General features: G+C 38.7%; 3 protein-coding genes across 5 annotated transcripts in view; 1 reads left to right on the top strand and 2 right to left on the bottom strand.

Annotated features, from left to right (window-relative positions):
- The window catches only part of ALG5 (ALG5 dolichyl-phosphate beta-glucosyltransferase), a 41,391-nt gene extending 34,952 nt beyond the window's left edge, over window positions 1–6,439 (bottom strand). The window contains exons 1-3 of one of the 2 annotated variants that reach the window (XM_029936844.1): window positions 6,314–6,439; window positions 2,120–2,291; window positions 1,683–1,729 (exon numbers count right to left, since the gene is read on the bottom strand). In XM_029936844.1, the coding sequence (XP_029792704.1) occupies window positions 1,683–1,729; window positions 2,120–2,291; window positions 6,314–6,379 (285 nt within the window). In that variant the 5' untranslated portion in view covers window positions 6,380–6,439. The remainder of the gene's footprint in view (window positions 1–1,682; window positions 1,730–2,119; window positions 2,292–6,313) is intronic. The other variant, XM_029936842.1, reaches the window with a different exon arrangement.
- Window positions 6,440–7,551: 1,112 nt separating this feature from the next.
- Window positions 7,552–14,474, top strand: EXOSC8 (exosome component 8). 2 transcript variants are annotated; one of them, XM_029936845.1, is made up of 11 exons: window positions 7,552–7,630; window positions 8,726–8,762; window positions 8,919–8,982; window positions 9,737–9,810; window positions 10,868–10,913; window positions 11,596–11,728; window positions 11,816–11,861; window positions 12,588–12,684; window positions 12,976–13,096; window positions 13,583–13,689; window positions 14,258–14,474. In XM_029936845.1, the coding sequence occupies exons 1-11, from the start codon at window positions 7,614–7,616 to the stop codon at window positions 14,371–14,373; spliced, it is 858 nt and encodes a 285-aa protein (XP_029792705.1). In that variant the 5' UTR covers window positions 7,552–7,613; the 3' UTR covers window positions 14,374–14,474. The 2 variants fall into 2 exon arrangements, with proteins under 2 accessions (XP_029792705.1, XP_029792706.1); XM_029936846.1 differs by having other exon boundaries at window positions 7,558–7,630; window positions 11,623–11,728.
- SUPT20H (SPT20 homolog, SAGA complex component) overlaps window positions 14,386–20,580 on the bottom strand; it is a 38,490-nt gene continuing 32,295 nt past the window's right edge. The window contains exons 23-24 of the mRNA XM_029938472.1: window positions 17,158–17,263; window positions 14,386–14,894 (exon numbers count right to left, since the gene is read on the bottom strand). Coding sequence (XP_029794332.1) covers window positions 14,794–14,894; window positions 17,158–17,263 — 207 coding nt within the window. The 3' untranslated portion in view covers window positions 14,386–14,793. The remainder of the gene's footprint in view (window positions 14,895–17,157; window positions 17,264–20,580) is intronic.

Genomic DNA, 20,580 nt, shown 5'->3' with positions numbered 1-20,580 from the left:
GTATGGCTTGTCTGGAAACTTCTGTAAATCTTATGTTTTAGTAAAATATTTTTTGTTATTCTAAAAAAAAAAAAAAAAAAAAAAAAAAAAAGACCAAAACGGAAACTGTCACAGCCGAGCCCCCCAGAGAGGCCCTCACTCCTGCCTCACACTGCACGTCTGGTATCTGCCTTTCCAAGTTCTGGCAGGGGCACCTATGTAACCTATCCCCATTCGCTACAAATTTGCTTGGCTTTTGTCTGGCTGGGGAGGGAGGCAAGAATAGTTAACCCTTGCTAACTGGTGGGTTTCTTCCTTCACTTCTGTTCCCTAACCGGAGATGCAAGCTCTTTTACTTCCTTCTCTAACTTTACCTTAGTAGCGATTTCTCTCAATTTGTTAGACTAGGAATATAAATTCTGGACATTTATTCAGTTTAACAGAATCCTACCACAATAAAATAGTTTAGCTGTCCTTGAAGTTTATAAATAATAATTATTATAGAGTAATGCATATTACTCTGCATATGCATAATATGAATATAAGTGTACAAGCCACATAAAATAAAAACTCCAAGAACAAAAAGGAAGAGAAATGCTGGGCAGGAGCAGAGAGCAAACACTGACTAAATGTCCGTGAGCCCTGCTCTTCCCCTGGGCACTCCTTGCACCAAAGTGCTGGGAGCAGCCAGCTACATGCTTGCTGTGCTGAGCACTTCGGAGACAGGCTACAACCTATGACCTTGGGCAGGTATATTTTTGGCCTGTTTTCTCATTTAAAAAAACAAACAAAAAAACCCCACACCCAGTCTACATGGTTGGTGTAAAGAACATGTAATAAAAGAGACAGAAGCCACACATTTAATAAGGGCTCCATTCTTTCCCTCTTTTCTTTCTTTTTTTTTTTAAAGGAATCTCTACACCCAATATGGGGCTCAAACTCACAACTCCAAGATCAAGAGTTGCACACTCCACTGAGCCAGCCGCCCCTCTCTCCCTCTTTCCTTTAAATTTAATTTTTTAATGTCTTCCTTTCTTTTAATGAATCTATGTTCCTTTTACACCTAAAACGTAAAACCAAAGTAAATCAAAGCAAGGAATTTTCTAAAAACAAAAAAAAAAAACCCAAGAAACCCACAAAGCTCATTTGTTTACATAAACTCTCCAAGGAGATTCCAACAGGAGGTGAGGCTACAAAACAAGGGTACATATTACTTTTCTTCTCTTATTCAGGGAAAGAAGAGAAAATAAATGAGGGGAACTCCTCCTTTCAATAATAAAGAAAAACAAAAATAGGTTCACTCTAATTATAAGTCTTTTTTAGATAAATGTCTTTTTAAAAAATCACAAAAGTAAAAACAGCATTGTGCTGCCGCAGCCTGCAGGTGCGCTCAATTTTAAATCTGTCATCAGGCACGAAGATAAAAGCGGGTGGGAGGGCATATGAGAAATTTCAGCCTTCTGGTTTGTTCTGGGCTCACCCAGAACCTGCTGGAGGTGGTGTGCCGTGTGCCGGGCCTGACCGAGGACGCCAACGGCCAGTAGCCAGCCAGCAGCCAGCTGAGCACGGGAGGCCCGGGGACCCTGACAGCCCCGGGCGTGGCTGCCACTGCTTCTCCCCGTGGGTCTAGCCTGGGATCTGCAAGTTCACGATCTAGGCTGGTTTTAATTAGACACATCGTATTGAAAGAGAAGACATGATACCTGTCTCTCCTCTAGATAGCCCAGAGCTTCATCCATCATTACAGGCACTTAAAGAAAAAAGAAAATATAGATATGAAAAATTGTTTTTGCACATGATGTACCAAGCCCCAGAACACTCAGTTTACATATTGAACAAGTCCGAATAGTTTGTAGGTTCCCCTGGGACTTTCCTCCAGTGGCTGTTCCCATCTGGAAGGTCTGTTGCCTGTTCACATCTAGTGTTCAGTTCTCTGGAATACTTCAGTCCTGTGACTTCATGATGCTGACCCTATCCTTTTCAGCCATGATTTGTTTTTCCTATTCTGAACTACAGCTACCAACCACGCACTCACCACAGCCCACATCTGTTAATATTCTGGCAAAGACAATAAAGACCATACTTTAGATTTCCTTTTCTTCCCAAATGACCCCTTACCAAAAAATGAAATCGGGCTTACACCGTTTTTCTTCATTGTACGAAGGCACAACAACAGAGAGCTGCTTGGTAGGTGAGTCCCATATGCTGGGCAAAGTTTCCTTCTGTCCTCTGGCATTTAAGAAGAACTTCTCTTCTTCATATTGATGGAGATGTGGCATTTTCGTAGCAGTTACAAATGCAATAAAGGCAATCTAAAAGCAGATATGTTAATAAGAAAGTATGTTGACTTTTTTTACATTTGTTATATGAGAATACATCATTACGTAATTTTTTTTGGTGGAATATTTACTCTCAGATTTTAGTCTATTAACAATGGTTAATAGAAGCGACACCAAAACTCAAATCCCTTACTTATTTATGCACTGGTCATTTTCTTTTCTTCAACTGGTAAGGTGCTAATAATGCCTTAGGAGGCTCTTTGTGTCTTCCCACCTGTAATCCCCAGGCCTCCACTATCCCAGATCGAATAGGAAACAGTCACTGGAAGTGCAATCTAAGATGCCCCAAAGCTCCAATCCCCTGGCAAGCACACGGTTAGGTCCGATTCCTACTTGGAGCCTACATGTGACAGAAGTCAAGTTCACAGTGCAGGTGGGATGAGGGCAGATCTCCCATCTAGGACCAAACCAACCAAGGTTTTGAAGGTGTGACCATGGAAGGGACCAGTAATGCTTAAGAATATATTCTTGACACTTATCCCAGATTTGAATTCAGAATACATTGTTTTGATGTAAAGTCACTTGTAGGCTCTGGCACCATGCCCTACTAACATTACATAGCTCCCTTCCATTTTTATTTGGGAGCCAGCTCTGGAGAGAACCATTCTTTGTAACACTTTCTGCTTTTAAAGCAATCAATCCACAAATATTTGGAATGCTACTCATTTTTAATGTGGTGACCATTTATAATATTTCATTGGGTACAAAATGAAATTGAACTTCCTCTGATTAGTAGGAGCATGGAAGCAGTATCCCAAACAGTGGTTAAGAGTTCCTGTTCTGGGGGTGCCTGGGTGGCTCAGTTGGTTATGTGTCCGACTTTGGCTCGTGTCATGACATCATGGTTCTTGAGTTCCAGCCTTGCATCTGGCTCTCTGCTGTCAGCACAGACCCCACTCTGGATCTTCTGCCCCCCCCTTCCCCATTCCACTGTTCATATACACATGTGCTCTCTCCCTCTCTCTCCAAAAAAAAATAAGAGTTCCTATTCTGCACCCCAGTGTCTAGATTGTGATTTCTAAATTCAATACCATAATAAAAGTAATTGATGCTCTTTGTAAGATGCCACAGAATCATCTCATTATTTTGAAAAGTTTGCCTTTTGTCTTACCTTTTATATAACTGAAAGACATGTCAGAGTGATTGAATAGCTGAGAATGAATTTTTTTCATTATAGAATTCCAGCTATTACACGAAAAAGGAATGATACAATTAGAATATTACAGTTTGCAACCCCCAGAGACAGAACAGTCAGTCAGGCTAACAAAACTCCTGAACTCCTGGATCCTTTTAACACTAGAGAAAATCAGATATTACAAACCTTCTGATATGATACTGTAAGGATGCAGGTCCAATCCGGCCCTCACCACCGGGCGTCCCAGCCTTCCCGGAGCCGGTCATGGCGCCCCTCTACGGTGGAGATGCGCCCCCGGCGGCCATGGGGGGGGGGGCGGCGTTCCCCCGCCCGCCGCAGGTCTGATCCAGCCTTCCCCTTTAAAGGGGTAGGCGCCAGCTTCTCCTTAAAGGGCGTGCATTAAGGAGGGACAACTCCTGCGGCGCCCAATCTGGGGAGGCTGGCTGATACCTTTGACCTTTCTAGAGGCGGGCCTAGTCACGCCCCACGTGGGGCATCCTGGGCCCACTCTGATTGGTCAATACTCCAACTATTGTGATTGGCTCCCACAACTGCCAGTATTGATGGGGGGCAGGGATTGGATCACTGTACACCTGTCATTTCCTGTAACTCCCCCTCCCAAAGGCATAAAGGGCCCTGCCCTGCCTTTGTTCTGGGCTCTCCACGTGGCCAGCGGGTCTGGTGGAGATTGTGAGCCTGAGCTTAAGCTTGTAATAAAGGCCCTGTGCTTTTGCAATACAAGAGGAAGTATTCAGCATCAATCACATGCCTTTTTAGATTAAGAAACTCAAACATGCATTTGACTAAGTATCTAAATATTACTACCAGTGTATAGGAAATCTAGGGGATAGAGTAAGATGTTAAAAATCACCAAGGGGATGCAATCAGTAAATTCAGATCGTGAGAAACTCTACAGGACAAATGACCACTTATTAAAGACAAGGAAAGGGAACAAACAAAAACAAAAACAAAAACAAAAATGGGAGACAAATTGATACAGATTAAGATTTAAACAGATGGGGTATTTGAAATCACTGAATAATAGTTAAAAATTTTAAAAATCCATGATAACAGGGGACACCTGGGTGGCTCAGTCAGTTAAGCATCCAACTCTTGGTTTTGGCTCAGGTCATGATCTCAAGGTTCGGGAGTTCAAGCCCCGAATTGGGCTCTGCACTGTCAGTGGAGCCTCCTTGAGATTTTCTCTCTCTCCCTCTTTCTCTCTTTCTGGCCCTCTCCTGCTTGTACTCTCTCTCTCTCTCTGAAAATAAATAAACTTGAAAAAAAAAACATGCTAACTTTATTATGGTTATATTTTTATAAGGTGAATCTTGTCTTTAGAGAGAAATGCTGAGGATTTGAAGATAGAGTGTTATGTCTTAAATTTGCTTTAAAACAATTCAGAAAAGAAATGGGGTGATGAAATGTATGGAAGGTGGATATATACAAAACTAGTTTGTTTTGCTTTTGTTTTTATAATTTTCTGCTTTGGCATTTAAAAAAATGAAGTTCCACTAGCTGTGTGCCATTTTCATACATGAAATCTCTCAATCTTGGCCTGTTTCCTCATCAAATAAAGCAAATGATAATAACATTTATGTCAGCGTTGTTTTAAAACTCACAAGAGATCATGCCTGTTAAACGCTGAATACAGTACCCAACATACTGTAAGTCCTCAAAAATTGTAGCTCTTATAATCACATCAAGCTACTGGGATCAAATACTTCCAGCACACCCCTATAATGGACCCATTTAACTCTGTGCAACAGACAGATTCAACACACCGATTCAATCCAGGATTCTGTCAAAATTTGCCCCACTGAAACCTTGACGTGCTCTAAACCCTGAAAAAACCCTGAAATCTCCACTAAGAAAGAAAAAAGACTCCTTTCTCACTCCAACACAAATCACCAAGTAGTCAGGAAACATTGCTTTTTCTCTATTAAACTGTTTATCTAAACTGTGATTTGCAAATCTGGCAAGATGGAAGAATGGCCTTCCTAGCAGTGCTATCTAGGGGGCTAATATGAGTGTCAAAGAAGCTGAAACTTAGTTTTACTCCGGGAAGTTTACTGGAGTAAGCGCCACTTACTGACTGGATGGCACGCTCATTCCAAATAATACGCAGGGAAAGCTCACTTGGCAGATTGCCTATTACTTATGGATCAGCAAGTGTTTGTACAATGTTTCTGTTTCCAGAGGAAGAGCAAAGAAAATCCCAAGTTTGAATTCTATTGGATAACCTCATTCCGAGGCAGAGAATTTAGGATGTTTAACTATGGGACATAACGACTCCCAGACAGAAGGCAACATCACGCCTATGTGTCTTGGTCTTACTATGTCCCTCCTTGGTCTTCTTGATCCACTAATTTATTCCAATCGGTAACAGATGGCTCTCGTCAGTGCTCTGTGCTATTTGTTTAACATCAGGAAAAGGGTGAGTCTAGAGAGCACACAGCTCTCGGGGGTTCAAGACCTTCCCGGGTGGAACCAGAACTGCATAGGGAGCAGGCCCGAGGGGGGACAGGAGTCTTGGAGAGGTCGGGACTGATAGGGCGGGTGGACGGAGGTCCAGGGACCAGGGGGCGAGTGGAGACTGGTAAGCACGACCCCCAGTGAATAAACGTACAAGACTAGGGGCACAGAGGGAGGTAAAGCTGCAAAATAAAAATAAAGAACGGACGAAAGGGGGGGTGTGAAATTCTAGAAGAAAAAATCTTCGGGTCAAGGTTTGGGAGAAGCTAGGTGAAAGGGGACCTGTCGAAGAGTGGGCAATGCAGAGGAGAGAATGCGTGCCGGCCGAGTCTCTAAAGACAGCAGTGAGCCCAGACCCGCGGCAATCCCCCATCCCTCTCCTCACCAGTATCAGGACTGCGGCCACCAGCACCATGCCGAGCACCGCCAGCTGCAGCACCAGCGGAAGCATCCTCCATGCCCAGGTCGCCTCCCGCCCTACCCAGTACCTACACACACGCGGAAGCGCCGCCGTGCAGCCCCGCCTCCAGCCGGCAGAGGGGCCGCGCAGGCCTGGCGCCCGCCGCCCACAGCGCCGCCTCGCGGCTAGACGAAGAATACATAGTTCTCGGGAGGGAGGCTCAGCTGCGGAGGTGGGCGCTCTTTACAGTAGGATTGACAAAATCAGCAAGTAAAAATGCAAGATGTCTACTAACTTGAGTTTCAGGTAAGCAGTGAACAGGTTTTTGTTGCTGTTGTTGTTTTTTACAGCCTTGTTAAAATATAACTCACACACCCACTAAAAAAGTTTTGGTATGTTACATGAGTTTTTAAAAATTTACACAACATAAAATTTGCCATTTTAACCGACTTAAGTGTACAATAATGTTATTAATTGCATTCACAATGTCCTGCATCTATCACCACTATCTATTTCTAAAACATTCTTTCCTCCCCACAGCCCCTGGTACAACTAATACCATGTACCGTTTGGGGTATATACACTGGATGTTAGCCAATTTGACAATACATTATATTTAAAAAAAAGAAGAAAAAGAAAAAAAATACTTTTTGTTTGTCTGACATTCAAATTTAATTGGATGTTTTGTATACTGTCTGGCAACCCTACCTGGGAGGGAGGGTGCGGTTTTGAGCCAAGACATAGCCTGCAACACAAACCGCTCCTTCGGAGCCTACTCCGGGGACCTGCAAAATGGAACTAGTGCTGATAGCGAGCGCACAGAAAGTTTATGTAATTCTCCATTAACTGGAGCAGGGAGCCCCTTACCTGGGCCCAGAGCCCAGCCTAAGACGGAGGCGGGAAAAAGACACAGACTTTTGAGAATAATGCTCCACGCTCAATACTCAATTCTTGGCAGTAGGGTGGGTTTCTCTGAAACTACCAGCCTGTTTCTAAAAAGCTACACTCGTATCTTCTCTAATAGCAGATTCGTCAAAACGCGTCCAAGGGAAAGAAGAAGTCTAGGGGGCTGCCGGGAAAGAGAAGGTCGAAGCAAGGTGGGCAGGGAACCACCCTCGCCGCGACTCGCCCGCAGTGTCTCCGGGAGCGAAAGAAGGGCGCCCGCAGCGTCTCCGGGAGCGGGAGAAGGGCGCAAGCATCCTTGTCGAAACTTCAGAGGCGGCAGAGGCGAGCAGTCCAGAGGCGCGGTGTTGCTCTGCGCAGGCGCACGCGCGCGGGCGGGAAGATGGCGGCCGGGTTCAAGTGAGTGTTGGCGGTCCGCGGACGCGTGTTTCTCTCCTGGCGGATGGAGGCTGCCTTTAACCCTTCGCTGGGAGTTTTTCACCAGGAAGCCACCCTGCCAGTTTCCCACTTCTTTCCTTCACGGAAGCAGGCGACGGGCGGAAGGACCTAGAGATGGTCGTAGTGAAAGGAAAGGGGGCTTCTTTCCCCCAGTGAGACGGGAGGTGGAAGGGTCTGTGTACGGAGTTCAGGACCCGCTGCAAGCGCTTGTGGATTGATGTGTAGTGGACGTGCGGCCCCAGACGACACCGTTGTAAATCTTTTAAAAAGTGTTGTATCAGAACCACGTGCCACCCTACCCTTCCTCTCCTTGATTTCTAAAAGTACTGTGCCTTGTTCGGAAGGTTTTACTTAAGCCTTTTTTGTGCCACTCTGGTGAAGCCTGTAGATTTTGGTCTTCAGAGTCAAAATGTTTCTGAATGGAAAAAAAATACATGAGATTCCAAAGGAAAACAGTTATATTGGCACAGTTATCTATTTGTATAGACTCTGACTTCTTGATAGAATGATAAATATATGCTTTTAGAAATTAACTTTCTCAAACTAGATTCTAGTGGGGAATCTAGTGACAACTGGAATTTCAAAGTTACGAGCTTGCACACAGCCTTCGACAACTCTAAAGTAAAACGAAAACATTTAATCTCTGTGGTTGTTAAAGTTCAGGTACTAATAATATTTTATGAAGGCATATTGCCTACAGTCATAATTGAAGAACATGCTAAATTTCAGTTACTGGATAGTGCGAATAAAGATACTTTTTTTTATACTAAGAATATCTGCTTCGGAGTGAAAGTGACATTATTTTAGCAACTGGATTCTTTTAAAGATGTTCAAAGGCTTTGGACTCCAACCTGTAATTGTTTTAGGTAGTGTTAAGGACAGCAGTTGAGTGTAAGGGAAGAGTCCTAGTTGTGAAAGTAAACATCAATTAAGGGAAGAAATTTAGTTACAATTGGGGAGATTTATGCTGCATGATCACATTAAGATCTTTGCCAGTTTCGGGATTTATGTTAAGAGTCATTAATTTACCTCATATGCATTTATACCGTGTTTCAGAACTGTGGAACCTCTGGAGTATTACAGGAGATTTCTGGTGAGTAAAGGTGGTTATGTACAGATTGTATCTTATGATAACAGTATCAGTTGCTTCTTTTGATATATACTTACATGAATTAAGGAAGTTTAATGTTTTCCCTTGTGCGTGTACAGTAAAGATGTAATCTACTTTCATGTAAATATATTTATTTAGAAAGAGAACTGCCGTCCTGATGGAAGAGAACTTGGTGAATTCAGAACCACAACTGTCAACATAGGTGAGGATATGTTCAGTTCTCAGAATGTTGAAGATGCTTCAATATTTTGTTTTTTTAATACTAATTTTTATTTGTAAAGTTTTTTTAACTCACTTTTGTCTCAATTGATGTTTTTAAAATTTGAAATTCTCCTTCCTTCAAAATCTCCAAGATTTTTTTTTTTTCTTTTCTTTTTAACGTCTGAGAGAGAGTCAGGAGGGGCAGGGAGAGAGAGAGAGAGAGCGAGAACCTCAAGCAGGCTCTGCCCTGTCAGCTGCTGTCAGCACAGAGCCAGATGTGGGGCTCAACATCTCATAAGGAGATCGTGACTGGAGCCAAAACTAGGAAATCTGACGCTTAACCTACTGAGCCACCCACATGCCCCGACAAGACATGGTTTTCTTATGTCTCATACTTACTGAACTTTCTGTTGCAAACATAGAGTTTTCCAGTTTAGCCTGTATGACATTCCTAAGTCTTAGAGCCATTTAAACAGTATTTCAGCCAAATTCTACTATATCTAAGAGACTCCAGTTATTTTGTGTTAAGAGATTTTTATCTGTTACAACAGTTCTGTGACTAAATGAAAGTGATTAACTCAAATTCAAGCACAGGTGAATAATTCCTAAGACAGTAATTTTAAATAGTTACATCATTTTTAAAAAGACTTGAGCTAAGAATAAATTTTAATAAACTGAGATACATAGCAAGAAAAATTATGTGTAGAAAATGAAAACTTCCTGTGGACTTTTTCATTTGCTTATTATCTTTCCAGGTTCAATTAGTACTGCAGATGGTTCCGCGTTAGTGAAGCTGGGAAATACTACAGTAATTTGTGGGATTAAGGCGGTAGGTTTATTATATCTTACTGAGATTTGAATTCCAAATTAGCTTCATATACTTATTTGATGGTAATTTACACCAGTAATTCTGTTGATTAGGCAGTTAGGTGTCAGTTCTTTAGTATTTATTTTCCAAGAGCTTTCACCTTGGAGTAGGTAATATCCAAAGTCTAATGACTTTTATGAACATTTGTCAGATGGACTGAAATGAAACATTTATTTTTTAAAAATTTATTTTGAATGAAAATGAGTGGGGGAGGGGCAGAGAGAGGGAGAGACAGAAGCGCAAGCAGGCTCCCCACTGTGAGTGCAGAGCCTGATGTGGGGCTGAATCTCACATCATGAGATCATGATGATCTTGAGATCATGGCCTGAACTGAGATCAAGAGTCAGATGCTTAACCAACTGACCCACCCAGGTGCAGTTTATTAAATCCTCACTGCTTTTAATTTTTTAAGAATTTGGTTGAGAAAGGGATTTTTGATGACCTCCTTGTAGGCATTTAATCTGTGCAGATATGTAGAAAGTTAAAATTGCTCAAAAGAAAAGCTTGAGGGAGTGAAGACGTACTACTTACTGAGTACCTGCTGTGTTCTGGCACACAGAATTACCACTTTAATCATGAGAACAATCATTTGAGGTATCATTTGTCTCGTTTTACATGAGGCTCAGTGACTTGTCCAGGAACATACCAGGACTAGACCTTAGATATCACTTTGACTCCAAAGCTTGTAGTTTTCAGTATTCTGCACTGTGACTTCATTATAAAATGATTAGAAAAGGGTGATGCAGAAGCTCAATGTTTTAAAGAGCCCAGGTAATTTCCGTGAGTAGCACTAGAATGTAGGCAACTATGACATGCTGCCTTTTTATCTTGCAGACCTAATGTGAGGACTGGCACCAGTGTCCATATAGCCTGATGACCCCCTAAGCACAGTAGATGCTCTTGATTAGTTAACTAGCTAAGATGGTCTTTGCTGAAGGATTCTCCAAGTGATTGCTAAACTGTCTTCACAGATTTTCGAGTAGCGTCTTTCATAGGAAGTATTTTTTTGCTTCTATAGGAATTTGCAGCACCACCAACAGATGCCCCTGATAAAGGATATGTTGGTAAGTTAAATGGTTTTGTAAGTTTAATACAAATACTTTAACACATTTAATTCTAATCTTAATGTTAAGTCCCAGTAGTGAGCTGAAGAAAATTTATGATTCAAAAGTAAAAATGAAGCAGACATTGCTGAAAAGTTTCTGTATTGTTACAAGATAGCTTAGTAGCAAGATAATTTTGTAAAATTTTCAACTATAATCAGATTATATCAACCAACCATTCAGATATCAACCAAGAAAATAGAATCTCTTAGGAAAGGGTTGCAACTATAAACGTTTGTTTCCATAAAGATTCACTTATACCACTATGCAATTTTCCTCTTGCCTCGGACCATGTATTTTTTTATGGTAGAATCCAACATTTTAAAAATGCAGGCAGCTGGGTATGAGTAGACAGGCTATCTACTGTTAGAGATTGAGTATTGTTAGAAATCTTTTTTTTTTTTTTTTAAGGGTTTAGGATGATTGAGGCTTAATTGATGCTTTGTAAATTTTTGGTATTATTTGTTTCGGAAAAAAAAAGTTGAAAAAGTTAAATTTTATCTAAGCCTAAGAATCTTAGACCAAAAATGGAAATGATGTATACAATGTTTTCCACTTGGCGAATCCTAGCTGTGAGCGCTGCCACCCTTGCAGTGGATTAGTACTACCTTTAACACTTCCATAAACCAGAGATAAAGTTTAGTTCATAGCTGCAGAGTGTTTCTTTCAGTTCCTAATGTGGATCTACCACCTCTGTGTTCGTCGAGATTTCGGTCTGGACCTCCTGGAGAAGAGGCCCAAGTGGCTAGCCAGTTCATTGCAGATGTCATTGAAAAGTAAGATCATCATGAAAACATTTAACTGTCATCCATTTTCAGATCATTGTTGACCTTTAATTTATTGTACTTTATTGTTAAATCAAGTTCACAGATAATTCAGAAAGAGGACTTATGCATTTCTCCAGGAAAGGTAAGATGAATAAAGAAACTATGAGGTTTTATTAATTCTGAATTGTTTTTTTGTGGGAAGAGAACAGGAGAATTAAAATAGTAAACCACAGTGGACTCAAATATGAATGTCTTAAGATGGAATTCATCTTGAAAGAAAATCAGGCTTACTCTGTAACATCTAAGTAAACTGGTTCATAAAAAGAAAAAAAATTGGCTAATTTATTACCTGATTGAGAACTACTTTTTGAGCTGAGGTAACTTTTAACACATAATTAGGCCATTGTTTATTCTATATAGATAATATCTGATCAGCTTATGTTTAGGGTAAATCCACACTATAAATTTTAAGCCTGTTTAAAATTTGGAATAAGTTGATTAGATTTAGAGGCTTTTTATATTTGATTATATACAAATTTATTAGCATTGTAAAGCCTATGGGAAAGTACGTTTCGGGTTTCATTTGGGACTTTCAAAAGCATTTCCTTCATCGGCTAATTTCTAGATCTGTAGCCCTTGATGGAAATGTAGGATTTGTTACTTGATAGCTTGATAGTTATATGCCAGCTTTTACCAAATCTGTCTGCTGTTTGGTTATTGGTTATGTACTTTGTAAAGTTTTAAGTTTTTGAGCCTTGAAGGTTATCATGCTGGTCTAACCAAGGATTCTGTGTGGCTTTAAGTTGAAATGCCATGATCTCTCCATCGGAAGGTGTAATTAACACATCTGGTGTAAACTGTGTTTTAGCTCTCTTGGGTTCTGTACTGTGATATCATTTGCCTTGACTATGATGGGAACATCTTGGATGCCTGTACATTTGCTTTGTTAGCAGCTTTAAAAAATGGTAAGCAACTTTAATAAAAGGGAATATTCCTTTTTATATATCAGAATATTGTTTTATTAAACTTTATCAATAAATTTTTTAAAGGTTTCTGTCCATATTTAGTGATCATACATGTGTTTCTAAATTAAAAACTGTTTATAGCCACTAATTTTACCTTCATTATTCTAAGATAATTTTTAAAAAAAAGAATACCTGTAGACAATTTAAAGAGGGAAAATGAATTAAAGCATAGAAAGCTGTATTTATTGAAGTACAGTGAAAGAATTACTTCACATATTTGCCTTTTTCTAGTACAGCTACCAGAAGTTACTATAAATGAAGAAACTGCCTTAGCAGAAGTTAATTTAAACAAGAAAAGTTATTTGAATATTAGAACTCACCCAGTTGCAACTTCTTTTGCTGTATTTGATGAGTAAGTTAATCAAATGTATTACAAAATTGTGTATTCAAGGAAATTATGGACTGTTACTCAGCTTTCTTTTAAGGAAATGCCTAAGGTGACCATACATCCTAGTTTGTATTTGACACCTAGATTTATAGCTGTTGTCTCTGCAGAATTACCAGATAATACTTATACTTTCAAAAGCATCCTGATATGGATGATGCATTTTGTGCTCTCCCTGCCTGTTATTTGGTTTCCTTATTCCTGTGAAATGAACCTTCAGTTATTTCAGATTTACCTTAGGCTGGCTTATGTATTTACTAAGGATATTAAAGATTTTTATAAGTGGTGGAATATTAGGTTGCTGTTAACTTTTCTGGTTCTCTACCAGTTCTGTTCTCATGCTTGTATCTGACATCAATACTTAAGCTAAGAGGCAAGTAGTGAATTTATTCTTCATAAATAAAATTTGTTCCATGGATAATTTATACTTTTTTTAATATATATTTTAAATAGCACTCTGCTCATAGTTGACCCTACTGGAGAGGAGGAACATCTTGCAACTGGAACCTTAACAGTAGTAATGGATGAGGAAGGCAAACTATGTTGTCTTCACAAACCAGGCACGTTCTTTCCATTCAGTTCTTTAAAAAATTGTGGTTTTTTTTGATGTTTATTTTTGAGAAACAGACAGGGTGCAAATGGAGGAGGGGTAGAGAGAGAGGGAGACATAGATTCCAAAGCAGGCTCCAGGCTCTGAGCTGTCAGCACAGAGCCCAGCGTGGGGCTGGAACCCACAAACCTTGAGATCCAGGTCTGAGCTGAAGTTCAGGGGGACTCTTAACTGACTGAGCCACCCAGCGCCCCCCCCCCATTAGTCCTTTAACATGTAAAATAAAAACTCAGTGTGAGCTGCTTTGTATTACCATGGGCCAAATGGAATGTTTTGTTTGCCTAATACAAGTTACTGTGGTTTGTTTGTTATCTCTGATTCCTTATATTTCCATATATATGTCTACCTTGGTTCTTAAAGTTAAGGTATGCATTAGAATCATTTTGCAGGTCTTGTTAGAACTGTCATTAGACAGTTGCACTGGCTTACATTATTGACTTTTTTTTTGTTTTATAACTTGATAATTGATTTTTTATAAGTAAAATAGATCTTAAAAGTGTTGGCACAAAATTTTTCAGGTGGAAGTGGGCTGACTGGAGCTAAACTTCAGGACTGTATGAGCCGAGCAGTTACCAGACACAAAGAAGTAAAAAAACTAATGGATGAAGTAATTAAGAGTATGAAGCCCAAATAAACCACCACCACATTTTCAAAACAGATTTGTAAAAACTGTATTTGTTACACTGTGCACAAACCTTTTATACTAAATAAATATCAAACTACATTCTTCTGAAAGATGTTTCTAGTATTTCTTAGGTCACTTCCTTATGTATTATGTACAGTGAAACCATTTTTAAAAAGCAGTGACTTAGGCAAACCAACCCTAATGGTTCATTAAACCATCTTCCTGTTTTTACTCAAAAATCCTAGGGTTGTGCTTCTGTATAAAGTTTGTACATCTAGCAATGTAAAATACTGACATTTAAAAAAAACAAAAAACAAAAATGAAGTAGAAACTCAGAATCCTCTGATTCAATGCTCTTATGGTTTTATAAAAGAAAAACAAAGAAGCAAGACTCAGAATTTTGGAGTGGTTGGCGTGCCTCTCTTCATTTTACTTTTTGACTGGCTGCCTGTATGCCGATGACGATGTAGTTGAGCTGTTTGTGCTGCTGCTGCTGCCATAGCCATTTGATGCTGCAAGAATCGCAACTGCTGCAAAGGGAGGGAGAAAAAGTCAAGTTATGTCACATGTAGGCAGGTATGGAAAGGTGCTTTTCCTGAGAGATGAAAACAACAAAACTGAAAGGGAGAAAGCACCAAGATAACGAAAAGGGACTATACCACACTGAGACAACGCACAGTCAAACAGCACCAGTGGCACAGAAGCCTGCTGAGGGCTTTAAAAATGGTTCTTGGTAAACTTTAAAAATATTTCTGTGACTTTGCCCTGCCACTCTATATTGTAGTAACTCAGCAACTTCAGTTACTATTTTGTTGTATGATACTTTATAGCAATATAAAACCACCCTGCATATCAGATAGTTAACTGTAATATGCTGACTCCCTACAATCCTGGAGTAACATTTTCTTACAACAAGTACATTTACTAATAGGAACACTGGTATACTTGCCTTTTTCTGCAGTACGGTATAAGAAAGTTAACCTTTGGGACTTACAGCTACTTCAAAATCTACTGGAAACTACAAACTGTAGCTTATTGTGCCACCAGCACTTCAACAGAGATTTTAAGTTAGGAAGAGAATGGCTTAAATGTGCAAATTATGTTCAGTGCTCCAAGTTGACTGGCTAAAATGTCAGGCTTTCAAGTAAAATTTGCTAAATTATTTACCTACTACTGTATGGTCTTAAAAGACAGTAAAATAAAACTAAAGTAAGGTATGTTAAGGTACTTTTGGAGCAGTAATGTAATCAGAGTGAAGTTGCTGGATTACTTGTATCTGTTGCTGCTGCTGTTGAAAGGCAGAGGAGAGCTGGAATCTCTGCTGAGGAAGGCTTTGCTCAGGTCTGTTCTCGGCAGAGCCAAGCTGAGACAACACTACAGAGAGGAGAAGGGGAAAGCAGGCCAGTCAAAAAGTTTGAAGGCTACCAGGGTTAGAAAAGGACAACACAGAAAATGAAATAGAAAAGTTATCAGTATGATTAATCTTAAGTATCAAATCACAGACATTTCAGAACAAATTTAGTACAGTCTCCTGTTAGTCAAGGGTACAATTGATTATAAAATCTGGATATGAAAGGGAAGGGAGTGCCCGTGTGACAAAGCACTGTATCCCTCCTCTTAAACTTCAATGAAATTCAGTATTAGTGCTATTTTGTTGAGAAGCCTTTCTTGCAAAATGTAAAATACAAAATGTTATTTTAAAACATAATTAGTGAAGTGGAAAAGGGGTAGGAAAAGTCCAAACTAGCATTATGGCAAAAGTGGTAGTGCTTTAAACTAAAGGTTCTACAATAAGTTTAGACTACACTACTACCAACAATGGTGATGAACTGAGATGGCATTGTTCCACTTCTTTGCAAGCTGAGTGGGGCCAGAGTAAGCAGTTCAGACCTCTAAATGTACAGATGAAGAAATTCCAGGCCAAAATGGTCTGAGTGACTCACTCAAAGGAATCATTGGCAGGTCTAAAGCCAGAAACATTCTCATGATTTTTCAGTCTAGATTCTTTCCACTAAAGTATACGACAGACATTTTAGGAAATTTATAACTTGGGTAGTAAAGGTTTATGCTTACAAATTTCCATCTGAAAATTTGCCAGCTCTAAATAGGATATTATTTACTCTAAATTCAGACACTGGGAGTTGTATATAGTAAGACAGTGAGCCGAGATATATTCATTCACTCAATACTCAAACCCTAACATAGCTTATTTACTAATGTGGCTTAGTGATTTTTAATTAAATGCAAAGTTATAATTACTGCCTTTAAGTGACAAGAAACTTCCATTAGAGGTAAATCTTTGGTTCACCATTTATTGCCAGGAGTGGTGAGCAGTCATTTAGTATAGTCTCGTTTCTTTTAACCAATGGTAAAAGTGGCTTGTAAAGTTATTTCTGATCATTAAGTCTTAATTCATGCAACTGCAAGCTACCAGAATAATACAAAAGATTATGCAGTCGAGAAAAATGCAGTCTTAATAACCCAGAAAAACTAAAGGCTTAATAGCTTTGGTAACTTCCTAGTAAGTTGGATAATTGTATAAAATTTTACCTGCAAACTGTTAATGTGAGTAAAACACAACTGCTGTTAATGTATGTAGGTCAAAACACTTTTACTCAACTGTCAAATTAAAAAAAAATCTCAGAGGGCCATCAATCGAATTAATAGTTCATACATTCATTAAATAGAATATCTTTTTCCCCAGTCCCTGGTTATAAGAAAAAAAATCTGAGATTCCCTAAGTGATCAGTTACTTTTAGTAAATTCAACATATGAAGGTATAAAGATACTCACCAGCTGCCTGTGATTGCATAAAACTTCCTACTCCAGCAAGGTTAATAACAGCAGCGTGCTGAGCAGATAAGGCCTGTTCTTGACTGGTAGAACCTTGTTCAGAACCCTGAATAAAAAAATAATATATCACTTGTACAGAAGGAAAAACAATTTTGAGTCAGTGAAAACTTATTTTTCTTGTATGAGTAAAAATACCAACATTAGATTACATCTTGTAAAAAGAATAACAAAATATATTTCAAATATATTTAGAAATAGCAAGAATAAAGATGTGCTATCTTTTTAATTTTCAAGTAAGCTCTATGCCCAACATGGGGCTTAAAATCACGACCCTGAGATCAAGAGTCACATGCTCTTATCGACTGAACCAGCCAAGTACTCCAGTGTGTCGTATTCTGAAAGCAAAAAAATAAAACCTAATTTTCCAGAATTGATTATTGGTTTGTTTGATGCTTTATTAATAATTCCTAAGCTTTCCATAAAGATTCATCAAAAGCATTTTTTAAAGCCTAAAACTCTGCATTATAGTACCAGAATTTCTTTATTTTTTAGTACTAGAATTTCTAATGATCTTAATAATTGAAAAAAAGGAATTAAAGATGCATATGGAGACAAAAAGAAAATTGTCCTTATTTGCATATGGCATGACTGTCTAAAAGGACAATCATTAGGAATCTACAAAAAAGCTCCTAAAACTAATAAATGAATTAGTTCAGTAAGATTTTAGGATACAAGATTAACATAGAAAAATAAATTCTGTATACTATTTTATTGACCATGTGAAAACCTAAAATTTAAAGCAGTACCTACCATTTGCAACTTGGTATACATGTACAAAACCTATACAGGGCTTGTATGCTGAAAAGCAGCTGATTTTGGCTTACGTATAGACAGTTCTGTGTTAATGGACTAGAAAATTCACACAGTAAAGATGGTAAAGTCACTCTCAAACTGACCTATGGGTTTAAATTCAATTTCTTTAAAAATTCCAGCAGGTTCCCTCCCCTCCCCATCCCCCGTTATCTATAGGCGGGATGATTTTAAAATTTGTATGTAAAGGCAAAAGATCTGGAATGGCTCAGTGATTTTTAAAAAACAAAATGGGAGGAAAACTTTTGCCTATTTTTAAGACTTCCCATATAACAGACTCAAGACAAGTATGATGCGAGCACAGGGATAGAAACATAGGTAAGTGGGAGAGAACAGAGAACACAAAGAGCCATACAAGTATGTCATGACAAAGGTACAAATGTAATTAAACTAATGAAAATGGATTTTTCAACAAATAGTGCTGTAGTAAATGGACAATGTTCCCTCTCTGGCCCCCACCAATGAACATGGACCAAAGTCGTCTACCTTACACAAAAATTAACTGGAAATGAATCACAGATTTAAATAAAAAGCTATAAAACTTAGAAGACAACACAGGAAAACATCTTTGAAGTCTAGGGTGGGGTGAGGCATTCCTAGACATAATACATAAAGCACAATTTATAAGAGAAATAAATGGGTAACTTAGACTTCACCCCAACTAAAAACTTATTCTGAAAAAGACTTTGCTATCACCAAAAAATAGTGTTTGAAATAACATTTTAGTATACAACACAAGTCAAACATTTCAAAAAAGTTGTAAGACATTTATCTTGAACGGACTTCCCTAGATATACTGCACAGAAGAGCATAGAACTAACAGAAGAGGACACTCTTCAACTTGGAGCTCTGCTCATGAAATGAATGGGAATAAGAAAAACAGACTACATTACTTCCATAACAAATCTATTCTAAAACAAAAGGAAAACTCCACAAATATAACACCCTCCCCAAATTTCCACCCAGCTGGCATAACTTCTCCTAAAAACACCCTACAGTGCTAACCAGAACTGTAAGACACCACCACAAGATAGATCATCAAAAAGAAAAACTAAAAGAACTGAAGAGAACGGAAAAATACATGTAAAATGAAAAATATACAATGTAATTAAACTAGGAAGCAATTATAGAGTTATCTGGAAAATTCTCAAATATGTGGAAATTCATGGGGTGCCTGGGTGGCTCAGTCGGTTAAGCGTCCGACTTTGGCTCAGGTCATGATCTCATGGTTCGTGAGTTCGAGCCCTGTGTTGGGCTGTGTGCTGACCACTCAGAGCCTGCAGCATGCTTTGGATGCTGTGTCTCCCCCCCCCCCTACTTCTCCCCTGCTTGCTCTGTCTCAAAAATTAATAAACATTAAAAAAGATGTAGAAATTCATGAGGGATGTTAGCAAATACTCTCTGATGAATGAAAATAAAGGCACATACGTGGAAAGCAGCTCAAATACTACCGAGAAGGAAATTTATAACACTGTTTTCTTAGAAAAGGCTTCAACTCAATAATCTAAGCTTCTACCTTAAGAAATTAGGAAATAAAAGGAGCAAATTAAAACTGCAATGTGGGAAATTATTCCAGAAATAAAGAACTTGAAAATACACATTAAAAGGGCCCATAGGAAAGACATGGAAAGATAAATTCTGACAGTTTCAGACTTTAAAGATAAAAACAAATTTCCAGGGTTTCTAGGCAATATTCTGAAGTTAATGTACAATAGGAAGGTAATTATAACTAGTGTCAGACTTTCCAAAAACCTACAAAGCAAGTGAACAGTGAGGAACATTTTCAACTAAATAAAAAAAAAAGAAAGAAAGAAATCTAAAACTATAAAACTCTCAGAATAAAACATAAGGAAAAAGCTTCACAGCACTGGATTTTGCAAAGATTTCAATATGACATACCAAAGCACAAACAACAAAAATAAAAATAGATAAGTGGGACTACATCCTGGGGGGCATGACGGTTAAGTGTAATAAGCCAGTCACAGAAAGACAAATACTGTCTAGAGCAGTCAAATGCAGAGAAACAGGAAGTAGTTGTCAGGATTAGGGGGATGGGAATTATTGCTTAATGGAGACAGTTTCAGTTTTGGAAGATGCAAATGCTCTGGAGGTTGGTTGCATGGCAATATGAATATACTTAACACTAAGATGCACACTTAAAATGACTGAAAACAACAAATTATGTATTATGTGTATTTTACAATTAAAAAACAAGTGAAAATCAATTTTATATCCAGCCAAGTAATCCTTCATGGGTTCAAGAATTTCATTATTCAATTTCTTATTCAATTTCATTCTGTTTAACAATATACAAATATTTATTTGCGTGTCTCTTCCCTCTGCCCTAAGCTTCATAAATAACAGGGACATCTCTATTCCAACAGAGACAAAAACTACTGTACAATGATGACTGGGCAAAAAATGCATGTGCTATAGGAGCAGAAAGAGAAACTGAAGTAGACACCCAATAACTGATCACTGCTACAGCTAATAAAGAAAAGCAGAATAAGAACTGTTTGTTAGAACTAAAAAAGCATGTGAAAAATGCTTGGA

This window comes from Suricata suricatta, chromosome 4, assembly GCF_006229205.1.
Source record: "Suricata suricatta isolate VVHF042 chromosome 4, meerkat_22Aug2017_6uvM2_HiC, whole genome shotgun sequence".
NCBI lineage: Eukaryota > Metazoa > Chordata > Mammalia > Carnivora > Herpestidae > Suricata > Suricata suricatta.
Note: the sequence above shows the minus strand (reverse complement) of the source record. Positions and strands in the feature narration are given on the sequence as shown.